We start from the raw sequence: 27165 nt of genomic DNA, 5'->3' as shown, positions 1-27165 counted from the left end.
ATGTGAAAAACTGGAAAGATAGTTTCACAGGTGACTTAATCACCTAAAATAAATTGAGAAGCACTAATCTTTCTAGGGTCAGCTGGTAAATGCAGAATGGCTTCATGGCTTAAGGTGTTAGAAAAACTATGAGTGGGAGTGATGATCAGGACCTGGTATTTATAAATGACCCAAAGTACAAAAGGTGGCATCCCTGGGTGCCAACAACCCCACACTGATAAAGTTTAAGATGTTCTGGGATCCAGAAATATCAAAGGTTGGGAATGAGGTACATAACATTAAAATAACTGATTTCAAACAAATTAAACCAATTGATTGGGGAAGTTGTTCAATAATACCTCACATGAAGACATTGAGCGCACAAAATGTACACATCTACCCAGGAAACTCGGACTAAAATGACATAGCACTAAATGGCTTAATGGATCAAAAGAAGTTGAAAACATAGTTAGTAGAGTCAATGTTCCAAACGTCAAACCAATGTAGAGCAGTAATCGGCAAAACCAGTAGAACATTGGAATAACTAGTGAAAACAGTAGATTACAATTCAGAGGGAATTGTGATTAAATTGTGAAGTGTTTTCGACAGACTCCATCTTACGGACAATGCCCATTTCTGAGCTCCAAGACACGGGAGATATTCACTGCCTGGAAATAGTATAAAGCAGAACGGCAAAACTGTCCGAGAGGCCTCAGTCATATGGAAACGCAGCGAATTTAGGTTCTTTAACCTGGGAATAACAGTTCTGAGACGTGATGTTAGAAATATGAAAGACAATAAGCAGCGTGGAAAAGGTAAGTCCGGAAAATTAGTATAAATGAAACTGTGAAGATAGATCAAGGGGTCGCAGGTTTAAACTAACAAAAGGCGATACCGCAGAATAGGCTATCGGAGCAGTGAAAGTCAAAATCCTGGATTAATTTAGGAATCACTGGCTGCCCTTATGAGGAGATATCATAATCTTGGTAGATGAATGGAGATGGACTGAATCCTCTCCATTTGTAATTATAGTGCGAGCGTACCCTTTTACTATTGGCTGACGTGAAGATGTCCCTTTTTTGAAGTCAAAGTAAGGTTTAAAGAGGAGGAAGTAAAGTAATTGTTTTCCCTTCATGAGCGGAGTGCCATATTAAATTGATACTGTTCGCTTATTTGAGGAGTGGACCAGCTGAACCAGAGCACATTCCGGCTTCTCGCAAAAGCGCACTTGTCTCACGTTCTGTGTAATCGGGGACAAGTGGAACACCGCAGCAATTTCACACAGACAGGATAAGATGTTTCCGGCCCCACAAAATTTCTTATGATTCCACTTTCGTATCTTCCGGGGCGTGATTTTTCCATGGCACATAGAGACGGGGGTAGCTTTATATGAGACCAAGGGGGCAATTTGAAGACAGAGTACTCAAATAGATGTGTCTATTGGTTAAATTCGAATTAAAAATGGCAATCAGCCATAGTGAGGTCACTAAAGGCAGGATGTGTCAGGTAGTTTGACTGTTGCAAGAACTGGGATAGTAATGCTCACCTTTGCTTCTGCGACCCAATACGCAAGCTGGGTATAAAGTAACACAGGAGCAAAATAGTGCGGATGCTGCAAATCTGAAATATAACAAAACAGGAGATACTGGAAATATTCAGACCAGGTAGCATCTATGGAGAAGGAAATGGTTAACGGTTCAGATGGTTAACCTTTTGTCAGAACTTGGGAAAAATGTTGGACCGATTTTAAGCAAGTACAGGATCAGGGAAAGATAGGGTGGGGGAGGAGAACAAGACATAGTCTGTGATCGGGTGGAAGGCAGAAGAGCTCAAATGTCAAAGATGATGATGGTGCAAGGCAAAACGAGATGGTACTGGGACAAGTTCTGATGGAAGGCCATAAAGTTTAACTCTGTTTCTTTCTCCACAGATGTTGCCAGACCTGCTGAGCATTTCCAACGTTTCTTATTTTATTTCAGATTTCCAGCATTCACTGCACTTAGTTTTTGTAAAGAAAGAAAGGATGGATCTAGAGGAGGTGTAGGTAGGAATAACAGGAATCATTACCATTAATCGGACAACGTTCACAGTTTAAGTAATAAGCCAGCAGGCGAAATCTATCTTTATCTGTCGATTTTGCATAGATCTCTGGAATCAAGATATTTACATTAAATAATGGTTCTGTGAATCTATTTCCCAGGTCCCTTTGGGAGATAAGTACTTTCATTTTCTCAACCATTTTAACATTTTCCCAAGGCACATCTGTGAAATTCAAAATAAGTATCTGGGAGAAAACTAGTTACCCAATTTACTGACTGGAACATTCAGGTTACTCGTCACAAACCGGCTTAGAGTCAGGAAAAGGTAAATTGAAGTTTTCTTGTCTGGTGTTGACTATCATTCAATGAAAAGCCGAATCTTTTGGACGGAGGAAATGGGCTCCCCCTCGTGAAGGAGCGGAATAACATGCACATTCCCAGATCATTGAATTCGAGAGCTACAAGGGAAAGAGTCATGGTTCTTAACTTTTTGAATTAAGGCTCGATGATGTTCCAAGTTTCATAACTTATCTTAACTACAGGATGTGGATTTCCACCTATATTCAAGGAAAAGAATTGCTCACTATAAGACCAGAAGTCTCTTTCTTTGCTCGAGTATCTACCGTAAATGCATGAGCAGAGATTTTAGGCATAAGTATTCTAACTCGTCGTTATATTTTAATGGTGATTGAATATTGGCCACTAACATTTTTTATAACCGCTCTAACACAATGGCGAACTCGTGTTATCAGAAAGAATGTTTCTCCACACCTCTGCAATTCAGTAATTATATTTCTAGTGCATCTAAAATTGATTTTGGTGGGCATTCGGTCCACCAGGTAGTACAGAAAAATTTGCATTTACAGCATGCCATCCAATCGGAAATAGTTTCCCTCTAAGTAACTCATCCAGCTTTATACCATTTAACTATAAACATAATATTTGGTCTCATGGCATTTACCATACGACGCACTCTGAATTAGGTAAAAGTTCGATTAATCTACTAATTGCTATTGTTGGACCAATGCCCTCAAGGTTCTCCTAAAAATCCGCTCCAAATAGTACCAAAATACATCCCTCAGATTCTCTTTATGAAATCCGAAAAGAGACTTTCTCATTAATTCATTTCCCAGAAAGAGCCAGAGAGGACTTGTAGCCCTAAACTATAAAGGATATAGACATTTCACAACTGCCCCAATCTTCTCATTAGCCAATATATCTGAACAACAGTTAAATCCTGTCACCGAATAACAAAACACATATTAACAATACGGGATAATCATTAAATCGCTTGTTAAGATCTTGTAGATTATGTCGCCATTAATTAACACAATTGTATTCCGTGTAAACGTAATATCAAAAAGGAATCTGCGTATCGACTGATGTTATTCAGAATGATATGCCTAGTTCCCGCGATGGTCCTTCCATGAATTGCTGAACCCAGCCTCAATCTTTGATCTGGGTCTCTATTAGTTGATATACAACAGGACAATGTGTGAGCACCATAAAGGAACTCGGTGTTTCCTGCTCAGAGAGGAACGTTTACTCGGGTTTCTGCTCCTGATTCCTATATAGTGACCCCTGCCGGAAGTGTATGAACATCTGTTGGGGAGAGCGTTGAACGTGGCTGGGAAGTCCTTCATGATCAAAGAACCGCTTGACTTTGTCGACGACCACGTTTTAAGAATGACCGTGTGTAAGATCCTGAAGCACGGCGAACACTAATGAAATCATATTCCAATAATTGGTGAAAGAAACATTTGTTGCTAATCTAGTTTCATTTAATTTCCAGTCCATACAATTTCTGATTCAATGTAAAATTAAAATTCCGAATACTCGAGAAAATGAGAGATCCTTTACCAATCCACATCGGTTCTTTCTGTGTGTTTGAAGGAAGTTCTTGATCAATTTTATAATGGTGCCCAGTTTCTGAGATCCAATTAAAAATAAATTGTTGTGAGACTGCATGTTATTTTAAGAACCGCTATAAGGACAGCAGGTTAGAAAGGGAACAACATACCCTCAGTTGACGTTACCTTAGCAGCCTGTTTCCATAGATTTGTGTGTGCATTGTCGCTGGTTATTGTAATACTGGAGCTACTTCATCAACTCAAGAAAGGGTGAATTGAACGTAAGAATAATTCAAAGAGAAAAAAAATCAAGCGAGGGTTAGATTGAAAAACAAAAATGAGAGACAAAAACAGCGATTGTGAAAAGTAAAGATGGTTAATTTAAATATAAGTAGAGAAACAAGTAAGAAACTAAGTTGGGGAAAGACCCAATCCAGAAGTTGATCAACTGAGGGAAAAAAACGACAGCACAAGATAGATGACAAAAAACTGAGGAACAGACAAGGAGGACGAAGATAATATTGGTGTGTATTTGAAAGGCAGTGAGTGTGAGTACAAGAGTGTGAGAAAGGGCGGGCAGGGTTTATCGTTGTTTACCTGAGCTGGCCCCAACTGAGCTTTGGGGAGGCTACAAAGAGATTAGCTTTTGCAGGAGGTGTGAGCTGAAGACAGAGGCAAAATACATTTAAAGAACAGTATATCATAAATATATATCTTCAGCTCACTCCAATAATTTGGATCAACTCTTTCATCAGGTTACGTGCTAAAACAGAGCACACAGTAGCATTAGAAAATCCTCTCTCTGTAGCTTCCTCTTTGTCCAAGGAATGCTTGGCCGATGCCATGATACCGCTATGGGGCAAGGCGAGGAGGCAGGCCCCAAGACCTACCTCAGCTGCTACGGGCACTGTTCGCGTTATTTGAGAAGATTTTTGTACCTCAACACCTGTTGTCATGGACCCAGTTCTCAGACGAGGTAGGGGAAGAAATTAGTTGAGGAGGTATATGTACCCGAGTACCTGTTGCCCCAGATTCCCTCATCCTCAGCTCAAATTTGGGTTGTGAAGAGGGAGTCAACTAGCTGACTGCGCTAACCAACCCATCCCAAACCATAATCTAGGACACCTAAAAGTAAATATTGGTGCTCTTGTTTCATTCACATTTCTAGCCCTACAGAAAAGACACAGTATATATTATAACTAAAATGTAAATGCTTGTAAATAATACATTTAAAATGCAGAATGCAGTCTTTAGGAAACAGAATTTTGAAAATTGATCCCCGGGGAGCGAACTAGCGGTCAGCCCATTTAATTTTTAACTTTAACAGGATGAAAGAACTTTTCTCAAATTAGGTAACTCTTGCCTTAAAAACAAATCATAACCTAATCCAGTCTGCGACATGTCTGAGGACATCTAGAGCAAGTTGTTTGGGTACATATACCACCCGAAATACTCACCTCGCAACCATGGTTGAGCTGCGTATGAGGCGATCTGGGGCAACAGGTACTCAGGTTCATATGCCACCTCAATTAATCTCTTCCCCGATCTCGTATAAGATATTGATAAGTGGTTCTGTGACGAGTATTGAGGTACTTAAATCACCTCAACTTGTCTATTTTCCTTAGTTTTGATGAAGAGTCATACGGACTCGAAACATTAAATGTGTTCCTCTCCGCAGATGCTGTCAGACCTGCTGAGTTTTTCCAGCTATTTTTGTTTTTAGTCTCTTTTGCCACCTATTTTGAGATATGTATAAGGGGATCTGAAGCAACTGGTTCTCGGACAAATATACCTTCTCAACTAATCTCTTCCCCAACCCAGTCTGAGATAATGCATGAGGGGACCTGATATTTGATGTTGGAGATATAAAACAAAACATCTCAAGAGAACCATTGCACAACGTCCAACCCGTGCTGTGAATTTACTGATTACCGTGACCGCACTAATCAATTTGTCACTTCAAACGCAAGGCTCTGTACTATGGTAATCCAATAAAGTAAATAAAAAATACTTTGTACTTTGAAATTATATGTATCACTGTAAAAGGTTAAAACGCAGCCCATTCTTTACTGGAGTTGATGTGGTGATGTGCTCCCCTTCACTTCCGAAATATTTTGTTTCGAGAAGGCGTCCCTAAAGTCGCTAAATGGTGGAGTTATACTTGCTCGCCTCAATAATATATTCAGTTTCATAATAACATTCAGAATAAAGCACTCTTTAAAAAAGAGTACTTTTAAGGTGAGTGGGACTAAGAGCCGTCTTTAAGCCTTATCTATTCTCTTGCATCTCTTTTACATTACCATAACTCCCCCCCCAAAAAACTTCTTGCATTCAATTGTCCTCATCCTGTAACTTGAACAGTCAAAAAGGTGCAACGATTATTCCCTGTCATTGTGTGTTTTGTTTTGCTAAGTTACAGGCTGAGTCCAAGACGCAGGGTAGATCATTTGCATTTATAAACTGTTTCACAGCAACTGTCCAGTGGCGCGTAAATTTCACATCCGTTTTACTGTGAATTGTAATATCCTTAGGTCAAGCCCTTCATAGAAAATATAATTATAACAACGATACTAACTGCAAGCTGTTCCCTCTATTCTGGTCAATATAAAAACGTGTGCATGTCTGCAAAAGTATTAATAGCAGCTCTCCGACCACACTTGATTGCGTGGTTGTCATAATAATGGTCAGAAAAGAGACTAGGCAGCACTGTAATTGCAACACCTTCCTCTAACTCAAATATTACTGCAACAAGAAACGCATGTGTTTCAAATTCTGCCTGTTATTGGGGTCCCGATGAAATGGACCAAACAATTGTTAAAATAGATGAGGAATGCGAGATTTTTTTCGTTTAATTGTTTTTTTTCGCAATCTTGGGCACAACTAAAGCAAACTAGCCTCAATTTTCGTCGGGTATTGGCAATCTGAGTTATCTAACAGGCTTGAAAAGTCAAAGGATAAGCAGTGTCAATGAGGATTGCTTTTTGAGCATATAAAACGGACGTCTTAAAGCATCACACGTGAGTGGGGCAGTAAGATGTACTTAATCCTTCGGCATAGCCTATTCCTGCACACGGTCCAAGGGTAATATTTTAGCCGGAAGTAAAATGGTTACATTTACAGTAGTCTTGCTGATCACACATATTTCCTGCGAACTCTGCTTAAAAGATGTGCAAGACGATATGGGAACAACAATACCTGGTGTCCATATGGGGTATGGTCCTGTTCGTGGATCAGATTATGCGGAACAATTTACTTTATAGCTTCAATGAGCTGTTGCGTCGAACTCAGGAGAACAATTCATTTGAAACTAAACTATTCCTTCCAACACAAGTTGCACTTTTAAAATAATAGCACTTTGAGCTGTGGTTTGAATAATTGGTCGTTTACTGACTTCTTAAAAAAATGAACGCCTTAGTCAGTGGAGACTGTATGTCAATTTACAGTGCGCCTGCTAAACTAATCAGCCCCGAAGAAGCTGTTTGAGGCTGGCTGAAGTTTCAGCGGCTAATGGCATTGTGTAGTCGCTGACTCAGCAGAGAGAGAAGCCTGACTCGGCCACACCATTTCACGTCTCTCCTCCTGTATCTTTTGATTTCCATGAATCTCACCCATGATGTCAATTTCTTCTGCTGCAGGTGACGCACAGCAGGAAAACCCCGCCCTGGAGCTCGTGCCTTACGCTGCATTTCAGGACCACGGACAGTGCAGAAACAACAAAGAGACAACGTGGCTTCTTTTCCATGAGGCTGCTATTTATTATTAGACTAATTACCATTTCACAACGATGGTTCCACATAACCAACGCCATTTTGGGACAACAATTGGATCTTGCATGAATCATGACTCCTTTAATGCACGATCAATTGCAAAAAAAAAAAAATCCCCATTTACAGCAGATGTGTTTCTTCAAGTTCTGGAGATACACCATTTTTTTTAACAAAGGCATGATTACAGGGCCAAATAATGTCACGTTTGAATCGAGATTACACTTAAATCAGGATTTATATATTGGGCAGAAAACATGGATTGAATTATCTATTATGTAACAGGATCTTAAGGAGATTTATTTTCCCACACAGTAAAGCATCAGACTTTTAGTGTTAGATTAAGTTGACTACAACCCCTTCCCTGTGCGATTAAATGGAGCAAGCAACTTTGGACAAGGAACAGAATGTAGCAAGGGCAATGGGCTGGCAGTATTATGAGTAATTATGTACAAAATCTTCGGGACTATCTCCCAATGTTTTCAACCACCCTAGGACGCTTCTGTTGTTTTACTTGCTGGATTCTTCCATATACTTTCACAGCACTAACTTTACCGGATTATTCGGGCGTGTGATCCAAATCTAGGTTGTATCAATTCCCTGTAGCTATACTCCATTTAATGAGGTAAACATTTGTATAGCGCCGCTCTAGGGCTCTGTTTCACTGCTGCATCCTTCCGTATTTGCCTTTCTTTCAGTCGAAATGACATGTCAGGGAATAAAAAACACATGGTTGGAGATATCATGTGGTAGATAGGTGGAGATACGGAGAATCACGATTCCCGGGTACTTGAATTCAAAAAGGTTTAACAGCGAAGGGATAGCGACTGCCGTTTGTACCTGGTAATGAGGGCTAATGCTCAGTGTCACGAACTATCTGTCCTGATTCACTATACATTTATAAAGGAAAATATATTTCGGGATGACAAGTATAACCCAAAAATTCTAAGTAAAAGTGATACAACACTGAGCACTCATCAAAACATGCATACAACGTAAAAATGGGAAGCAAACACACTTAGCCCGCTCGACTGTTATCGTGTTAAATGTCAAGCTACTGGCTTTTAACCCAGCCTGCCTCTGAGGGGATCATTGTGAAATGAGGAATGGGTGGAGGTGGGGGTGGGGATGTAGAAGTTTATGCACAACAGGATTTAACATTTTAGTAAGAAAGTTCCCGTTGATGGCCTTCCACTTGCCTTGTCCCCGCCCTCTCTCCTTCAGATTGACCCGACTTAATACCCACCCCCACCTCCACCGCCGCCCCCTTTAACAGGTTATTTAATTCCCGCCTTTCGCGTTTCAAGTACAAATATGGAGATGACATCAGCCTGCTGCCTGGTAGCGACTCTTCCTTATAAAAATCCATCTGGAAATAGCTGCTCTTTAAATGAATGAATAGATGGAGGAACCCTGATATGAGATGGCTGTGATCCCACTGGGTGTAGTTAGAAAGGACAGAGGACCCGGGGGAGGAAAAGCTCTCCAGCAATCACACCCAACCCAGCTTGGTGGGTATCCCATCCAGATCCACCAGGAATCCGCCAAACCCACTCAGTCCATCCGCCATCAGCATCTCTCCACTGTCACCAGCGGGCTTTGACGCAGATTCCACAGCTTTTGGGCACCCGATCGCATCCTTTGTGAACAGATCGCTCAGCGAAAAACATTATCCCCCCACCTAGAGCGTGCTGTTTTGATGGCCCTGCGCACTGGGACGACTTGGTTTGGTCAGGTCTTGCGCAGAGTTAGGTTGCAGGGATCCTGGTCCCGGCGATCGAGCAGCTTGCTTTGCCTGTCCGCCTCCGATAAAGCCATCGACGAGGATCAGTACGTCTCGGATAACTTGAACAACCGCTGCCGGGATCCTGGCTGCTGCACCCGGGCTTTCTCGGTGGACCTCAGCCGTTTGGAGAATAGGAGGGAGAGCGGACATGAGCCGCTCACAAGCCGCTTTTTGGAGGCCATGAAGCGGCAGAACGTGCGAACTCTATCCTTGATCATCTGCACGTTCACTTACCTGCTGGTGGGAGCCGCTGTCTTCGATGCCCTCGAGTCCGAGTTTGAAATGGAGCAGGGTGGAAAGCTGAAGGAGCAGCAGATTGGGCTCAAGGGCAAGTATAACATTAGCGATGAAGACTACAAGCAACTGGAGGTGATCATCATGCAAGCGGAGCCCCACAGAGCTGGAGTTCAGTGGAAATTCGCCGGCTCTTTTTATTTTGCTATTACAGTGATCACAACTATAGGTAAGGTTATGCTTTGTGATTCCACTTCGAACACACACATAAACAAAAGTGCTATTTCTGTGCTGACCTTAGTGCTGAATGAACAGCGACAAACCGGGAGGGATACCCTCCAAAACCCTGATGGTTTGCTGGGTTAACCACTTTACAAGATAGCAAGAGAAGTCATATAACGGGAAAAGAGGTTTCTGTTTAGTTCGTGTTTGGCAGATACACAAAACTGTCTGGTGATGGAACCGATTATAAGCGCGATCTTCTTCCAAGTCTGAACTCCAAATCTAGTTTAAACCCTTTCCCTGGGTAACAGTGCCCCAAATACAGTTACAAAGAGAGCCCTTCACCTTTGTGTGTTTCTGTAAATAAATTGCTGCCTCTGAGTACAGTTTCACTGAAAGACGCAATGAAACTGCTGGACAGACTCATTACTTCAGATACAAAGCCAGGCACCTTGGCTTTCGCCGTGACTTGCAACTTCTCGGTTACTCTACGTGGTCTGTTTGAAATAAGATCATGCCTATTTTTCATTATTGTAATGTTTATACGTATTGAGAACACACACTTAGCATGGTTTTCAAAGAGTCCTCCTGGATGGACGGCTATCATTTCGTTGTGATGGGTCCTGATCACATCGCAACTGCACTCGCATCTGCTTGAGTCTTTTCACTGAACTTGTGTCCTGTTGCATGCGGAGTACTAAACCAGCTGGCAGAATGTAAAGCTGCAGTGCTCATGTTGCCTATAGAAGATCCAAATAGGAGATTCCAAAAGTATCTGTAAGTGTAAGGGGAGGCGATTGGTGGTGGTGGGGGGGGGGGGCTGGTGAGGGGCAAGTTGGGCTGCTTCTTTGAACCCAGTTCCTCTCACTGTGTGACGTGTTGCTTCGTTAAATCCGAAATAACGAGGAGGAATGAATTGGAAACGCTTTCAAGAAAACCGCAATGTGAGCAAAATGTAATAAACCTGCTTCCCATGTGTGTGCAGTGCAGCAAGCGCGAAAAATGACGTGCTATTGTACGAGCAGGGAATAAACATATATGGGAGGACATTCAATGAGGTGCGCAACCTAGTTTTTAGTGAAGATGCATGTGGCAGTTTGTAGAAAGGAGCTGAAGATTTAATTTCTATTCGTCGTGGATAGGACAGTAAGAGAAGGATATGAAATACTTTAAAGATTTTTATTAGACCGAGATACTTTCAGATATTAAAAGAATATGGTCATTATTGGCGGCGTGTGTTAATAACAGGCCCTGCGAGGGGGAAAACCAACCTCCCTCTGCACCAAAGGCAGTAGATTTGTGTTTGGAACAAAGCACTGCAGCAAGTGATGCCCAGTACCTGGGATACACAAACTGTCCCCTCCCCTTTTGAAATTGCAACAATAACCAATGATAATGTCATTTAACTGAAATGCGCAAGAGTGGATGGGGTGGGTCGGTGGATGATGATAGGGGGAGGTGAATCACTACCATATCATCCATGCTCTCATACTGAACACGAAGGGGGACGTTACGTCTTAGAGGTAGTCACGGAATTGCAATAAAACATGTAAACGCAACATCACAATTTCCTCATGCAAAATGGACTAAATCTGACCACACCAATGCTGGATCTGATTGCAGCCCACTCCAGCCACTTTGTGAGATCTCTATATTTAATTATTTCCCAAAACTTTCAGACAAGTACATTATAAGAGGCCCGTGTCGTGTTACCACGTTAAAGGCGCATTTCAAATGCAAGTTGCTGTTTAGTTTTCTTGGAGAGAGTCAAAAGACGGAATCCCAGCTGCCACGGCATGATTCCCCAGTTGAGTGAAAATTCCTCTTGTAATTTATGCTTAAATCTTGTGTACCGCCTTTGCTCTGACAACCGCTCCTCTTTGCTGATCCCTAAGTGTAAGAAATGACATTTCCATCCGCCTTCCCGTCACTCGATCCAGTGCACTTTTCCTGATTAATTGCTTTAAATGTTTCCACCAACGCTGCTTATTTAATTACCGACAACAAGCGCAGGCTTGGAGATGCATTTAAGTTAGAATCACAACAGAGTGTCAGAGCTCGGCGGGGTACCCACACACATTCAGGTGCAGATCATTTGGCAAGAGGTTTCTCTTATCTTGAATACCTTGTATATCCTGGTGTACTATCATTGGACCTGAAGACTGCACCCGCCGTGCCAAAGAAAAACACATAATGTATACATTATTTCAGCTCTTTGTGTATCAAGAACCTAATGCATACGATATTATTTGAATCGATTGTATACATATACAGACTGCGAGAAGATGAGTGTTTCAGTGATACTGTAATACCTCATAGTTCAACATATGGGAATGATTCAGTTGTTGAAGTTAGAAATTATCTTGTGCTTTGAAGCTCAAAGCCATTAACAAACATATTTAGCTATTCGAATTAGGTTAGAATATACATAAACTGTCATCACCTAGATTGCACTCTCGTGCATTCTTTATGTTTGCGAAGGCAAACGGTTCAGTAATCTATTATAGGACAGTCTTTTAGTGTCAAGGTTAATGGCAGAGATCTGTAGCGCCTCAATAAGAGTACATTACGCATTTAGAATATTACACCCGATCCCCACACACGTTCCCCGCCAACCCCCCCAAACCTATAGCTTGCCTGCTCCGTTCTACTTGAAAGACAATATCAACTGGAACTTGATTAAACTTCTCGAAAGTTGGATTAATTTCGGCATTGGGAAACAATTTTCTTCTCTTTAATCTCACAACTGACAAGCAGTTTTTTTTTGTTAATCTTTCACGGGACGTGAGCTTTGCTGTCTAGACCAGCATTTATTGCCCATCCCTAATTGCCCTTGAGAAGGTGATGGTGAGCCACCTTCTTGAACCGCTGCAGTCCATGTGGTGTAGGTACACTCATGATGCTGTTAGGAAAGGAGCTCCCAGATTTTGACCCAGTGAAGGAAGGGCAATATATTTCCACGTCGGTATGGTGAGTGACTTGGAGGGGAATTTCCAGATGGTGGTGTTCCCATTTATCTGCTGCCCTTGTCCTTCTAGATGGTAAAGGTCATGGGTTTGGGAGGCACTGTCGAAGTAGCCTTGGTGAGTTGCTGCAGTGCATCTTGCAGATAGTACTCACTGCTGCTGCTGTGCATTGCTGGTGGAGGGAGCAAATGTTAAGTTGATGGAGGGAATGCCAATCAAGCAGTTGCTTTTTCCTGGCTGGTGTTGAACTTCTTGAGTGTTGTTGGAGCCCTGTTAGTTAGTTGGGAGTGTTGTTAGTCAGCTATGCTCTCCAATCCATAGTCCATTCAACACAGCCTGCACTCTCCATAATAATTGTTGAAAACTAATAGTGCCTGGGCAATAAATAACCAAAACTAGAGGTGATAATTATAGGTGATATAAACAATGACTCTGTGAAATGATGTATCACATAATTTTGTTTAGTAATTAATGGAGATATCTGATACTACTCTAGTAAATGGATGGGAAAAAGATCCAGGGGCAAATGTCCTACTTTGAAAAGCAATAACTTTGAATGGAGAGATGGGTGATAATGACTCTACTCCTGCAAATTTTGAAAAGGCCCAGCCTTTTTAATCTGCTCTCCAAAGAACCTTTGTTTTCCATTCAGCACCAGCTTCCCTAATCCTTACAGCAGGTGAAGTTAATGAGAAAATGGAGGGAGTATGGAAATATATCGAGTCAACTCCTAGTAAAAACTTTTGAAGCTTTAACTGTTTGACAGCTTTCTAAAAGTGATAGATATATATCTGTTCAAGAAGGGAACTGGAGATGATTAAAGACATGGAGACAGAGGAAATAGGGGAAGGAGTAGGTCATTTCAGCCTTCCCAGTGGGAACAAGATGATTCCCTTGCTGCACATGGAAATCCCATCTATGACCAGACTTGAATAATGTATATTGCAATATTAGATTGATGTCCTGGAGCTCAGAGTGATTATTCTGGAGGTTAGGGAGGCATTTCACAAAGCTTTGATTTCAGATCATCAGTGGGCAGCAATGAACATTTTGAATTGATGAAACAAGCCGAGAAACAGGAGGGAACAAAAGGCTGGAATTTAGAGATGACGACATGAAATTGAGAGGTACATTTCCACTTAGAGCTACCACTGGGCACACAGGGGACATTTCCACTTAGAGCTACCACTGGGCACACAGGGGAGGGATGCGGCTCTAATAGTTTTATCCTTTTAGATCTTCATGGTCAGTCTGGCACCAAAACTATCTCCCTCCTCATCTGGGGATTGGGGAGAGAGACAGGGTAGATTCTTGTTTCTCGCACAGTTTCTAAAAAACAACACGGCTCAAAATTTGTAGTAGGATCATAGCGCAAGAGGAGACTCTTCGGCCTGTTGGGTCCCTGCCAGCTCTCTGCTAGTCCCACTCCCTCGCTCTTTCCCTGCATTTTTTTTACCTTCAGGTGCTTATCCAATACAAGAAGCAATTTTTTTCAGTTTTAACTTCACAAAATCGCTCCCCAGATGTTGGCAATCCAAGGGTAGTCTCCATTCACCGTTAATGCTATTGGAATTTGGTGTTTAACATTTTCTTTCTTTACCTTGTATTTTGTCTCATCCCTCAATACATGACTGCTAACTCACCTTGGAATAAATCTTTAGCAAAACCGGTTGATTCCAATTGTTAGTTTGAACTAGGTCTGTTACCGAATCTTTTAAACTCATTGCCTCTGTCCCGCTATGAACTCAGAGGTATACCCCAATTTACCCAGGGATAGCAAAAAAGTTAATTTTTTTGAAGACAAATTAAAGCTCCGGTGTGATTTACTCAAAGGATCTGACTGCTGGGATATGCCTTTAAATCGATTTGTATCCTGATTAGTTTTACGCTGAAGGTCGTGCGGTAGTTTACTGAGTAGTCCAAGTTGGGGTAGTAACTTCCCCATTCACCCTTACCTGGGTTCTGATCTTGCTCCTTATTATTGGGGCAGTGAGTAGTGGGGTGACTAATGACTTAGTGTTTTGTGCTTATTTTTCTACATAGTCAGGGAGGGGTTAAACCATGCCACGTCACGACTTTATTTATATAATGCTTTTCTGGTGTTTTGTTTGTATTGGTTACCGGCTGATCGCTGTGTCTCTGTGGATTCGGCTCCAGAAGTGGTGTCTCAGCCAGAACTTGAGCACAACACTTTGCACTTTCTCTACTTGTCTTCCCTTCCACGCGTTTTTCTGGTTCTGTTCCAATCTTTCTTTTCGGTTATAGGGTTCTACCTTTGCAATATTACAAGCCTCACCTCAATCATCCTCTCATCCCTATTCACTCTCTTCCTCCCTCCTGACTTTCCTCACCTTGTCTTTCTCACCTCCCCGCGTTCCTCTTTTTTCATCGTTCTGGTTTGCAGTCTTCAACTTGATTCACCGACACCCCCACCCCCCACCCCCCCCCCAACCTCCGATTGTTTTTTTGGGTCACAAAACTTGCTTTGTTTTCATTTTAGGCAGGGATAATAATCTAAAGTGTTTGAAAATGCATTAAAACACGTATTGGTCACTCTCAGAACAAAATTACGGAAAATGAAAGAAAAGCTCCATTAAATCACCGGAGCACTATTTAACAGTTTTAACGCCGAGCAACCAGCGGATCTTCTTCAAATTCACATGATAAGTACATTCATCGCCTGGCACGATGTTCTTTCTGATTTTTCTGAACCTTTTTCATGGCTGTCCAGGTTATAGAGGACGCCCTTGAACAAAGTGCTGCTAAACCTTACCACAACCTCCAGGGATAACGCTCTGGAATACAATTTCTTCAGTCGCGGGCTTAACATTTGCACATCTCTGCAAAGCGTCAAATGGGACCGGTTTCTTTTGGAGCTCAGAACTTATTGCGTGCGGTCTGGTATCCTCCTGTCACTCCCGGGAATCCCCCCGTGCTGCTCATAGTGTAAACATTAAAAAAGGAAAGCATCTTTTGCACTATATTTTTAACCGATGCAGCGCACATTTCATGCAAGCACATGGCCACGTATTCACCCAGAAGGTTCGGCTCTTTTTTTTGTTATGAATTGGAAACTCTAAATGTATACATAAACGCGCACAGTGGTGCTATATTTCATTCACCTGTACACAACTATTGCGCAAGCCACACACACGTACGTTTCACATATGCCATACACACGATTATTTAATCTCTTTCTCATCCACACACAATCAAACATTTCCACGTTACACAGATTGTGCCACCTTTCACATACACGCAAATACATATCTGCCATATTATAGGCAACTTCTGGAATCCACACATGCACAATTAAAACACAGAAATTCAGAAGTTGTTGTTAGTGATTCTAGGCTTCCCCGTAGGGTGTGCTGTTGAAGTCGCCCCAGATTGCAATAACAGGATTTCAATGAACCAGGCAGAACTTGCCCTTTTATGCAATTGATCTTATAAAAACCCTTAAAAATGTTACATCTTGTTGAATGAGGTCTGACGGGGTTCTTAAGGGCCGACTAAGTTCATAATCACTACTGAACAGCCCTGATGATCTATTTTTATATTTGTGAAATGTTAAATTTCTCCATAATGATGAAAAAATCACATTTTAAAATAATATTTTAAGATTGATGATGTACAGGTGTTTCAGCTTCTATATTAATTCCACCTGAATGTCCTAGCATTTATACCCAGCACAAAGGATGATGGTTGTGGTTGTTGGAGGTCAATCATCTCAGTTCAGGGACATCAATGCAGGAGTTCCTCATGGCAGTATCCTAGGCTCGACCATCTTCAGCAGCTTCATCCATTATAAGGTCAGAAGTGGGGATATTTGCTGATGATTGCACAATGTTCAGCATCATTCACGACTCCTCAGATGCTGAAGCAGTCTATGTCCAAATGCAGCTAGACCCGCACAATATCCAGGTTCGGGCTGACAGGTGGAAAGCAACACAAATGCTAGGCAATGACCATCTCCAACAGGAGAGAACTTAACCATTGCCTCTTGAATTTCAATGGCTTTACCATGGCTGAATCAACATCCTGGCAGTTTCCATTGACCAGAAAATGAACTGGACCAGCCATATAAATACTGTGGTTACAACAGCAGTTCAGAGACTAGGAATCCTGCAGCAAGTAACTCACCTCCTGAGTCCCCAAAGCCTGTTCACCATTTACAAGGCACAAGTCAGGAGTGTGATGGAATACTCCCCACTTGCCTGGATGAGTGCATCTCCCACAACACTCAAGAAGCTTGCCACCATCCAGGAGAAAGTAGCCCACTTGATTGGCACCCCATCCACAAACATTCACTCCTTCCACCGTTGATGCATGGTGGCAGCAGTGTGTACAAGATGCACTGCAGAAACTCACCAAGGCTCCTTAGGCAGCACATTCCAAACCCACGACTGCTACCATCTAGAAGGACAAGAGCAACAGATGTATGGGAACATAGAAGTTCTCCTCCAAGCCACTCACCATCCTGACTTGGAAATATATTGCAGTTCCTTCACTGTTGCTGGGTCCAAATCCTGGAACTCCCTCCCTAATAGCGTTGTTGGTGTGCCTACACCACATGGACTGCAGCAGTTCAAGAAAGCAGCTCACCACGACCTTCTCAAGGGAAATTAGGGATAGGCACTAAATGCCAGTGAAACCCATGACCCATGAATGAATAAAAAACAATTCCTTAATTAAAAAACTTCCTGATTTGCTGTCTGTGAGAATACTTCATGGTGGGTTGCTTATCCTGCTTGATCACATCTCTATTGCTGGATGCCTGGTGATCCCCTTGACCTGGTGCTCAATTCAAACTGATGTTGGAAAAGGGGAAATCCACACCACTGAGATCACTAGAGCTTTGTGGGCATTTTCCTCAAGGTCTGCAGTGAGCACTGTCGCTTTACTGTTAATTGTGAAATCCTGGCTGCTGATTTCTCAATAGCAGCAACTATTTGTTTTGAACAGAGGCATGAACAATCCCCATCCACCACCACTCTCCTCCGTCTGGCTGAACTTGTTCTCTCACTGAACAATTTCGCTTTAAACTCGTCTCACTTGCTCCAAATAAAAGGTATGGCTATGGGTACCCGCATGGGCCCCAGTTGTGCCTGTCTCTTTATGGGGTATGTCGAACATTCCTTGTTTCTGTCCTACTCAGGCCCCCTCCCACAACTCTTTCTCCATAACATTGATGACTGTTTCGGTGCCACATCATGTTCTCATCTGGGCGTAGAAAAAATTATCAATTTTGCTTCCAATTTTCATCCCTCCTTCACTTTCATATGGTCCATCACTGACACTTCCCTTCCCTTCCTTGACCTCTCCGTCTCAATTTCTGGTGATAGACTGTCCACCAATATTTATTACAAGTCTACCAACTCCCACAGCTACCTCGACTACAGCTCCTCACACCCCGCTTCCTGTAAGGACTCCATCCCATTTTCTCAGTTCCTTCACCTCTGTTGCATCTGTTGCTATGATGCCACTTTCCAAAACAATGCTTCTGACATGTCATCCTTCTTCCTTAACTGAGGTTTCCCACCCACGGTGGTTGACAGGGCCCTCAACCGTGACTGACGCATCTCCCGTGCCTCTGCCCTCACACCTTCCTCTCCCTCCCACAACCATGATAGGGTCCCCCTTGTCCTCACTTTTCACCCCATCAGCCTCTGTATTCAAACGATCATCCTCCACCACGTCCGCCAACTCCAGCATGATGCCACCACCAAACACATCTTCCCTTCACCCCCCCTGTCGGCATTCTGTAGGGACTGATCCCTCTGGGACATGCTGTTCCAATCCTTCATCACCCCCAACACATCAACTCCCTCCCATGGCACCTTCTCATGCAATCACAAAAAGTGCAACACCTTTTTACTTCCCCCCTCCTCACCATCCAAGGGCCTAAACATTCCCTTCAAGTGAAGCAGCATTTCACTTGCACTTCCCTCAATTTAGTCTCCTGCATTCGCTGCTCCCAATGTGGTCTCCTCTATATTGGAGAGACCAAATGCAGACTGGGTGACTGCTTTGTGGAACACCTTTGACCTGTCTGCAAGCATGACACAGACCTCCCTGTCACTTGCCATTTCAACACACCCATCCTGCTGTCATGCCCACATGTCCATCCTTGGCCTGCTGCAATGCTCCAGTGAAGCTCAACGCAAACTGGAGGAACAGCACCTCATCTTCTGATTAGGCACTTTATGACCTTCCGGACTTAACATTGAGTTCAACAACTTTAGATCATGAACTGTCTCCTCCATCCCCACCCCTTTTTGATCCCCCTTTCTTCTATATTCATTTTTATTTTTATTCTTTTTCCACTTATTTTCAAAATTATTATTTAAAAAAAAAATTATTTCCATTTTTATTTATTATTTTATCCCCAGCTTTTAGCCTATTTTTGATCTTTTTACCCACCACTGTCCCCTCCCCCTACTCCACTCCCACTAGGGTCATCTGTCACTTTCTAGAGTGCTTACCCTGGTCCGGCCATTATCGCATTCTGCTTTCTACTCTTAATGTCACCCTTAGCACCTCCTTTAGCCAGTACCACCACTATTTACAACCCTTTGACCTTTTGTTTATGATATCTTTTGCAATCTCTCCTTTGCCTCCACCTATTGCTGGCCTTCTATCCAGCTTCACCTGTCCCACCCTACCTTAAACAGTACATATTTCACCACATTTCTACTTCCCATTAGCCCTGAAGAAAAGTAATATGAATTCGAAATGTTAATTCTGTCTTATCTCCATAGATGCTGTCAGACCTGCTGAGTTTTTCCAGCATTTTTTGTTTTTGTTTCAGATTTCCAGCATCTGCAGGACTTTGCCTTTAACTATTTGTTTTGTACTGGATCCAGCAAGGGTGGGTAGGTAGCTGATTATATAAGCATGTAATCCACAAGAAATGTTTTCCAATCAAATACCTTTGAAAAATATAATAGACCAATTAATCAAAGATTAGGGGTTCAGCAAGGAATTCTTATTATTGAAACTCCTATTCCATTGCTTAAAGCAATGATTTGTAGTTGCTGGGCTATACCAATCACAGGGATGGTACTATTAATTTTTTACTGTCATATCGCATAAATGATCATATTTCAAGGAAGGCTGGACTGACCATCTATCTCAATTTCAGTTCCATAAATGATCATTTTGACACTGCAATTTTCTAATTATGATTTGTATTTTTAAAGTTGGTTGAGGAACATTTTCTAATATTCTTACTGTGACTTTATTATGATGACTTTAGCAATGAAACTGGTCATTGATATATAAGTGCAACTAAGCACTGACACTGTCTGATTTTCCCTCCATCACTCCAAAGAAGCCCTGGCCATAACTTTATGTTGAGGTTTTGGCCCTGCATTCTGGCTGAAGAGCTAGGACCAAGCTAGCCTAGATGTTACCAAGAAACCCTGAGCTGATGTTATGGCCGTTGGGCCATTACTGGCCCAGGGCAAGACTTCCACGGCCAATCAAATGGCCAGGAGTGGTGGCCACTGCTGAGACTGCAGCGAGTCACCAATGAAGAGCATCACTGGAGGCTGGACACCAAAGTAAGTGGGGCTGTTTTGTTGTGACCTGTTGAGTAAGCCCCAGCAAGGGGCTGCCAAAAGGATGACCAAGCGGAGCTGGAAATGACTCTGTTTGTGGTGCATATGCTTGGCACAGGGACTTTGAACAGGAGGGACCCCGCCTCCAGCTTGCAACATGGATGCCAGGTGTCCCAGCAGTCTCACCATGTGGTGTGGGCATCTCCTGCCACTGGGAAACTACTAGTGGTGGTAGGAGGAGAGCTTAAGTGGTAATTAATTGGCCACCTAAGGGCCTCAATTGGCCTCAGGGTGGGTGGGCTGCCTGATGCCTCTCAACCACTGGTAAAATAGCATTGGAGGCAGGTAGGTGATGGGCACAGTGTTCTCCGACACGTTCTGATTTTATACCTCCCTTGCCTGCCTGCCTACCTGGTGGGGGTATAAAACTCCAGCCCCTCTATCTGCTTGATACTTTCTCTGAGGTATATTAGTATAGCAACATTTTATAATCCCACATTACAAAAAAAACCTCACTGTTAGGTAAACCCTTGATAAAAAGTCATTGAATTAACATATAGTCTACATAATCATTTATTTGTTAAACATTTGAACTTATTGCCTTCAGAAATATCAAAATAAATCTTAATTTTGTTGAGCAGTAGAGAGAAAACATGGTAAGTTTAGTGATCATACACACTCTACTTTTTAAAATTGTGTCGTTGGGCTAGATTTTACAGGATGTTACAATACCCACACCCCCTCTTAAAAAGTTGAAGGGAGCCCACCCATGAGCCAAACGGCTGCCCTGCAACAATGTAACACTGGGAGTACTGTTAATTGCTTTAAATCAAGACTTCCGCCCCTTTCTCAGGAGGAAATCCTGCCTTAGAGAGCTCTCTGTAGTCCCAGCAATACCAGTCAGGAACTGTGGCCATTATAGGAACTATAGGCAATCCAACCACACCAAGGAGCCCAGTTTATTCCAGGAAAATGCTCTCAGTGCCCTGGGTGAGGGGATGGGTTCAAGACACCAGGGAACAAGGTTAAAGGGGAGAATGACCATTGCAGGGTACCTCCAATGGGCACTGAGGGCCTGTAAAGCTGGTTCCTGTCCCTGGCCCATCACCATCCCACGCAGCTCGGTAAAATACCAGTGGCGGTGGGAGGAGGCCATTAATTGGCCAGTTACTTGCTACAATTGGCCTAAGAGCATTGAGCTGCCTGTGCCTCCCCCATCCCCTCAAAATTTCAGACCAGTCGAGGGCCAGCAGGCAGATGGCAGTAAGGCCACCTGCTGGCTTCTACGTGCCACCCTCCGCACCTTCATATCCACCTGCAGGGGATCAGGGGTATGCCCCTTGATTTGTTTCAGTTGTCTGACATCCCTAAAACATGCAGGAGTTATGGAAGAAGGTAGCTCCCTGATATCAAGTTTGTAAATGGTAATACATCATGCCCTAAAGTCATAAAATGTTGATGCATGTGTGTATTTCATCACAATCACTTATTTCCTGATCTCAGCTTTGCTACTATGGGAAGGACGATCCTCTAATTTATGTTCACAACAACATAGGAGGATGTTTAGAAGGCTATGTTGTAGTGGACAGTGCACTGGAAGATACAATAGTATATAATCCTCCTGACAGCAGTGAGGTAAGATCAGGAACTCACTAGTCTTGGTGAGTTTCATGCCTGCTGTAACATATATGTCACCATGCATTGGCAATCTTAAACTCTAACATCAGAGTCTCATTCAAATTTATTTTTTAAATAACTTTTCTCTCTACATGCAACATTATTATATGTCATAGAATCTTTCAAGTGTGGGGCTTTGACATATGTCTTACAGTGATGGATTCTGTGGTTATTAAGTCTCAATGTTAGTTTAAAGACATTCAATTTATTGCTCATGTTTAATACATGGGATGACTTTTCATTCCCAAGTCATATCATTGCAAAATAGCAATCATTCCTGAAGCATTTGCCTTTACAAAAACAAAGGGTAGGTGTAAGAATGGAGTGTGCAGATATTAATTGATCTTTTGCTCATGCAAAAATAAGAACAAGGAAGACCTTGTGTGTAAAGAATAGTTAAGATACGTGCTAAGAAAAGACAAAGTATACCATAATTTTGAACAAATGTATCAATGTAATAACGCCTGGAAACCAAATATTTTAAAGTACATACCACCTGGATATAAACTCTTCGATATTTTCTAAGATGCCACGTTACATTTCAACATTACTTTGCATGATTTAAGATAAATATGTAATAGTGACTTATAGATGAATAACTCCAGAAGCTTGCATGTTGTTAGTGCACCAACTGTGCTGTTTTCTTTGGTACTGTAAAAGTCTAAACAAGTGGCTAGAATATTATCAAATCTCAGGTTGTCTCACTACCAGGAGCTGGCAGGGGGGTGGGGGGTGGGGGTGATGCTGCCAGGACCACCATCCAGGTGGCAGCTTATATCAGAGAGCTGCTGGGACAATCAGAGGTCCCACAGCTCAGCAGACCCAGCACAGTCACCAATAAAGATAGCCACTGCTGAGGGGCAGGAAGAGGTAGAAAGTGTCTCCATGTTGAGGCATTCTCAAAGGTCAGGTAATTTTTTTTTACCGTGTTGGAGCAAGGAGTTGGAGCCATGATGTTGGAGCCGTGGGGGTGGCCGTGGCCACTGGGGGCCCCTTCAAGGACCACGGATTGGCCATTAAGGGGAGTCCCCTTGATAACCTTCTGGGAGGCCACCATGGTTTACCTGGTGGTCTCCCCATGTAGTGAAGGCTCATCCCGACACTGGGAAAATAGCAGCAGGGGCATGAAGTGGCTGTTAATTGGCCAATTAATTGGCTTCATGGTTCTGGTTTGGGGGAGGCCATGCTACCGATGTTCCCATAATTGAAAATGGTGTGGCAATGGGAAGATGTTGGGCTCCTCTCACAATGCCTTCCTTTGCCATTTTACAAGGCCTTCCTACAGGCTGTTAAAATTCAGCCCAGTGTTTTTCAATATTCATATAGTGAGCTGGCGCAAGATAGTGTACCGTTTAAAGCTGGCAGTTGTGGGTTTTGTTTGAAGGATAGCTGCGATGCTGCCTGGCATTGCAGTAAACCAGAATGAACATGTCCCAGGAATACTCAATGTCATACATTCTCCCATATTATGGTGGGTTGTCATCCACAGGCAAAGCCTACACCAAATATTAATAAATATAAGATTCAAAAAAATTAATATATAGCACATATTTAAAAGCACAATTTGTAACTAAATTAAAATTAATTAAATTGTACCAAGTGTAATTTTGCTTTGGAACTTCAGGAATATTTCATGAAGTTCAACATGAGGAAAAAACAATGTGAGGCATCTACTTGGCATGGACTTTGCTTTAACTGAGCAAAAAAAATCATTCCACCATCCAGCAGTGTCAGTTCTCCCCATTATAAGTAACCACTCGTACTGAAGAAATCCTCCTTAAAACTGAACGTACAACAATGTCTTTTCTAAATAATTGACTCGATGATTGAATTTGAGTTCAGTAATAGTGATTCAAAATATTCATCAATGCCTTGTGCCTTGCATTTAAATGAAATGAAAACAATTGTTTGCTATTGTCATTTTATTATATTTGAAATATGAAGAATTAGGGGAAAATTGATTTATTTTTATAATAGATATGTGCATATTTTAATATGCACAATTACAATAACAATGTATTCCCTGGTGTCTGATGAAATTTGATGCCATTTTAAAAATGTTATTGTTCTTTTATATTATGCTGAATTTCCACTCTTCTGCAAATTCTGTTTTAGTTATGAAAACATAGTATCGATAATAGATGAGAGTGTCTAAACTTCCAAAAGATCATTGTCGTTTCAGGTGAGATGGTGGTGCAATGATATGGTCACTGGACTGGTAATGCAGTGACCCTGAGTAATTCTCTGGCTCAAATCCCACCATGGCAGGTGGTGGAATCTAATTTCAATAATGAAAAGTCTGAAGATGACTGTAAATATTGTTGTAAAAATCTTATTTGGTTCACTAATGCTCTTTAGAGAAGGAAATCTGCTGTCCATGTGACTCCTGACCCACAGCAATGTGGTTGACTCTGAAATAGCCTAGTAAACTGCTCAGTTCAAGGGCAATTAGGGATGGCAATAAATGCCAGCCTAGCTAATGACACCCACATCCCATGAGCAAGGCCTCACAGGCAGGACGATCATGAAATAAACAAAAGTTGAGTTGCTTTTATGGTGGGACATTGCAAGAAGCAGAAGGCAATGTATCCATGCAGTTGCTTAAGTATTTTTTTCTTTCCTTAACTCTCCACCAATGTCTTCTGAAGGCATAACTCACACTAGGACATGGTTCCATAGACCGTTCTGCAGCCTTTGACACAGTTAGCCACACCACCCTCCTTCAATGACTCTCTACTATTTTCCAGCTGGTTTGGACTGCTCTGCTATGGTTCCATACTTATTTATCTAACTGTAGCCAGAGAAGAACTTGCAATGGCTTCTGTTCCTGCTCTTACGCCATAAACTCTGGTGTCCCCTAAGGATCTAGCCTTGGGCCCCTTCCAGTTCTCATCAACATGCTGCCTCTCGATGACATCACCTGAAAACACAGCCTTAGTTTTCACGTATATGCTGCCAACACCGAGTTGTACCTCACCACCACCTCTCTTGACTTTTCTACTGTTGCTAAATTATCTGACTACATATTTGACATCCAGTACTGGAAAGCTGAAATTTCCTCCAATTAAATATTGGGAGGACTGAAGCCATTGTTTTTGATTCCCACTACAAATTCTTACCTCTAGCTAATGACTCCATCCCTCTCCCTTGTAACAGTCTGAGATTAAGCCAGTCTGCTTGCAACCTTGGTGTCATATTTGATCCCAAGATGAGCTTCCAACCTCATATTGACGCTATCACTAAGACTACCTATTTCCACCTACATAATATCACCTGATCCTGTCTCAGCTCATCAGCTTCTGAAATCCTCATTCATGCCTTTGCTAGCTCAAGATTAGACTAGACTAGAATATTCTAACATGCTCCTGGCTGGTTTCCCATATTCTACACTCTGTAAACTTGAGGTCTTTCAAAACTCAATTGTCTGTGTCTTAACATCCTGTTCACTTATCACCCTTGTGCTCGCTGACCTAGTCAAACAATAGCTTGACTTTCAAATTCTCATCCTTATTTTTGAATCCTTGTTGGCTTGCCCCTCCCAATCTCTGTAATCTCACCCAGCCCCACAACCCTCCAAAGATATGTACATTCCTCTAATTCTGAGTGTCCTGATTTTAATCACTTTACCATTGGTGACTATGTCTTAAGTTGTCCAGGCCCCAAGCTCTGAAATCTTTTGCTATACCTCTTTGCCTCTCTAACTCACTTTCCTCCTTCAAGAAACTCCTTAAAATCTGCCTCTTTGACCAAGCTTTCAGTCATCTGACCTAATATCTTCTTATGTGGCTTGGCATTATACTTTGTTTTATAGTGTGCCTGTGAAGCAACTTGGGATGTTTCATTATGTTAAAAGTGCTATGTAAATATAAGTTGTGGTTGTTGTTTTAAATGTCGACTTCTCTGAGGCTATTCATGTGAATGGTCCATCTTCTTGCCTAAACTAATGCGCAAGTACTGGCTCAGAATTTGCTGAAATGAAATGATGATATGTGAATGATGCACATTGTTATTGGTGGTCAAATCAGCTAACAACTTATGGTGAGGAAGAGATATCCTGTGAATCATGAATCTCTCAAGTTGCTGTACAATTGAAGCCAATTTACCATTGCTTGCAAATAGTTGTATTAGTTAGGGTTATTGTCCTTGGCTGTCCAAGGGTAGATTCCTCATACTGGTCTGTATTCTTGTCCTATGAGGTAGTTTGAGTATTTCGAAGGTGGGCCATTGGGATAGAAAACCAAGAGGGCCTCCAGTGAATGGGCTTGATATTTCTGCAGTCCCAGCTGACTCGGCTGCACCCCCGCCGACCTGAAAATGCAAATGACATGGGAGTTCTGCCCGATATCATTCCTCATCATTTTACGCGTCGGCGAGTGGGCCCTGCCCCCGCTCGCCGGCGGGAAAATTCTTGTCTATGTTCTGCAAGCCTTGATTTAGATCCTGGGGTTAAAAAAAATTCACCAAATAAAACCAACCTCTTCCACAAGAACCATATCCTATTTTTCTACCAATTACTTTCACCTTATCCAGAAAAAACTAAGCTGTTATCTTCAATTTCATACTTTCTCCAGAATCCAGTTCATGATAGATCATGAACTCTATTGTGAGATGACCCCTGAAACTCTGTCTATTCCCCAGCCCCTAGAAACATCTGCATCCTGTGCACTTTGTTCACCTTCATGACAGAAAAAGCACACTAAACTTGAAGGCCTGAATTTTTCAGTTGGCAGGTGGGCTCGGCGGGAGCAGAGCCGATTGCCACTGCGCTGCCATTTTACACAGGTGGGCCAATTAAGGCCCGCCCAGTGTAAGGCACGAGCCGTAGCGCTCAGCACTACCTGTGTGGTCGGGGGAAGGAGACAGAATTGGGGCCAGCGTTCTTTTGCGTGCATGCGCGCAAAAGAGTGCTTCAATTTCCCTGAGGCACAGAGCTGCCTCAGGGAGATTGAGGCAGTTTTCAAATAAATAAATAAATGTATCGAAAATTTATTTAAACATGTCCCCTCCTGAGATGGGACATATTTTTATATTTCATTTTTAAAATTTATTTAATAAAAGCTTTAGGAAACCTCATCCTGCTTGTGGA

The 27165-nt window shown here is 42.3% G+C and overlaps 1 protein-coding gene across 1 annotated transcript in view; it reads left to right on the top strand.

Moving 5' to 3' along the window:
- Positions 1-9331: 9331 nt before the first annotated feature.
- The window catches only part of kcnk9 (potassium channel, subfamily K, member 9), a 60186-nt gene continuing 42352 nt past the window's right edge, over positions 9332-27165 (top strand). Inside the window, exon 1 of the mRNA XM_041190443.1 lies at positions 9332-9881. Coding sequence (XP_041046377.1) covers positions 9332-9881 — 550 coding nt within the window. The remainder of the gene's footprint in view (positions 9882-27165) is intronic.

This window comes from Carcharodon carcharias, chromosome 6 (genome assembly GCF_017639515.1).
Source record: "Carcharodon carcharias isolate sCarCar2 chromosome 6, sCarCar2.pri, whole genome shotgun sequence".
NCBI classification, from domain to species: Eukaryota; Metazoa; Chordata; class Chondrichthyes; order Lamniformes; family Lamnidae; genus Carcharodon; species Carcharodon carcharias.
Note: the sequence above shows the minus strand (reverse complement) of the source record. Positions and strands in the feature narration are given on the sequence as shown.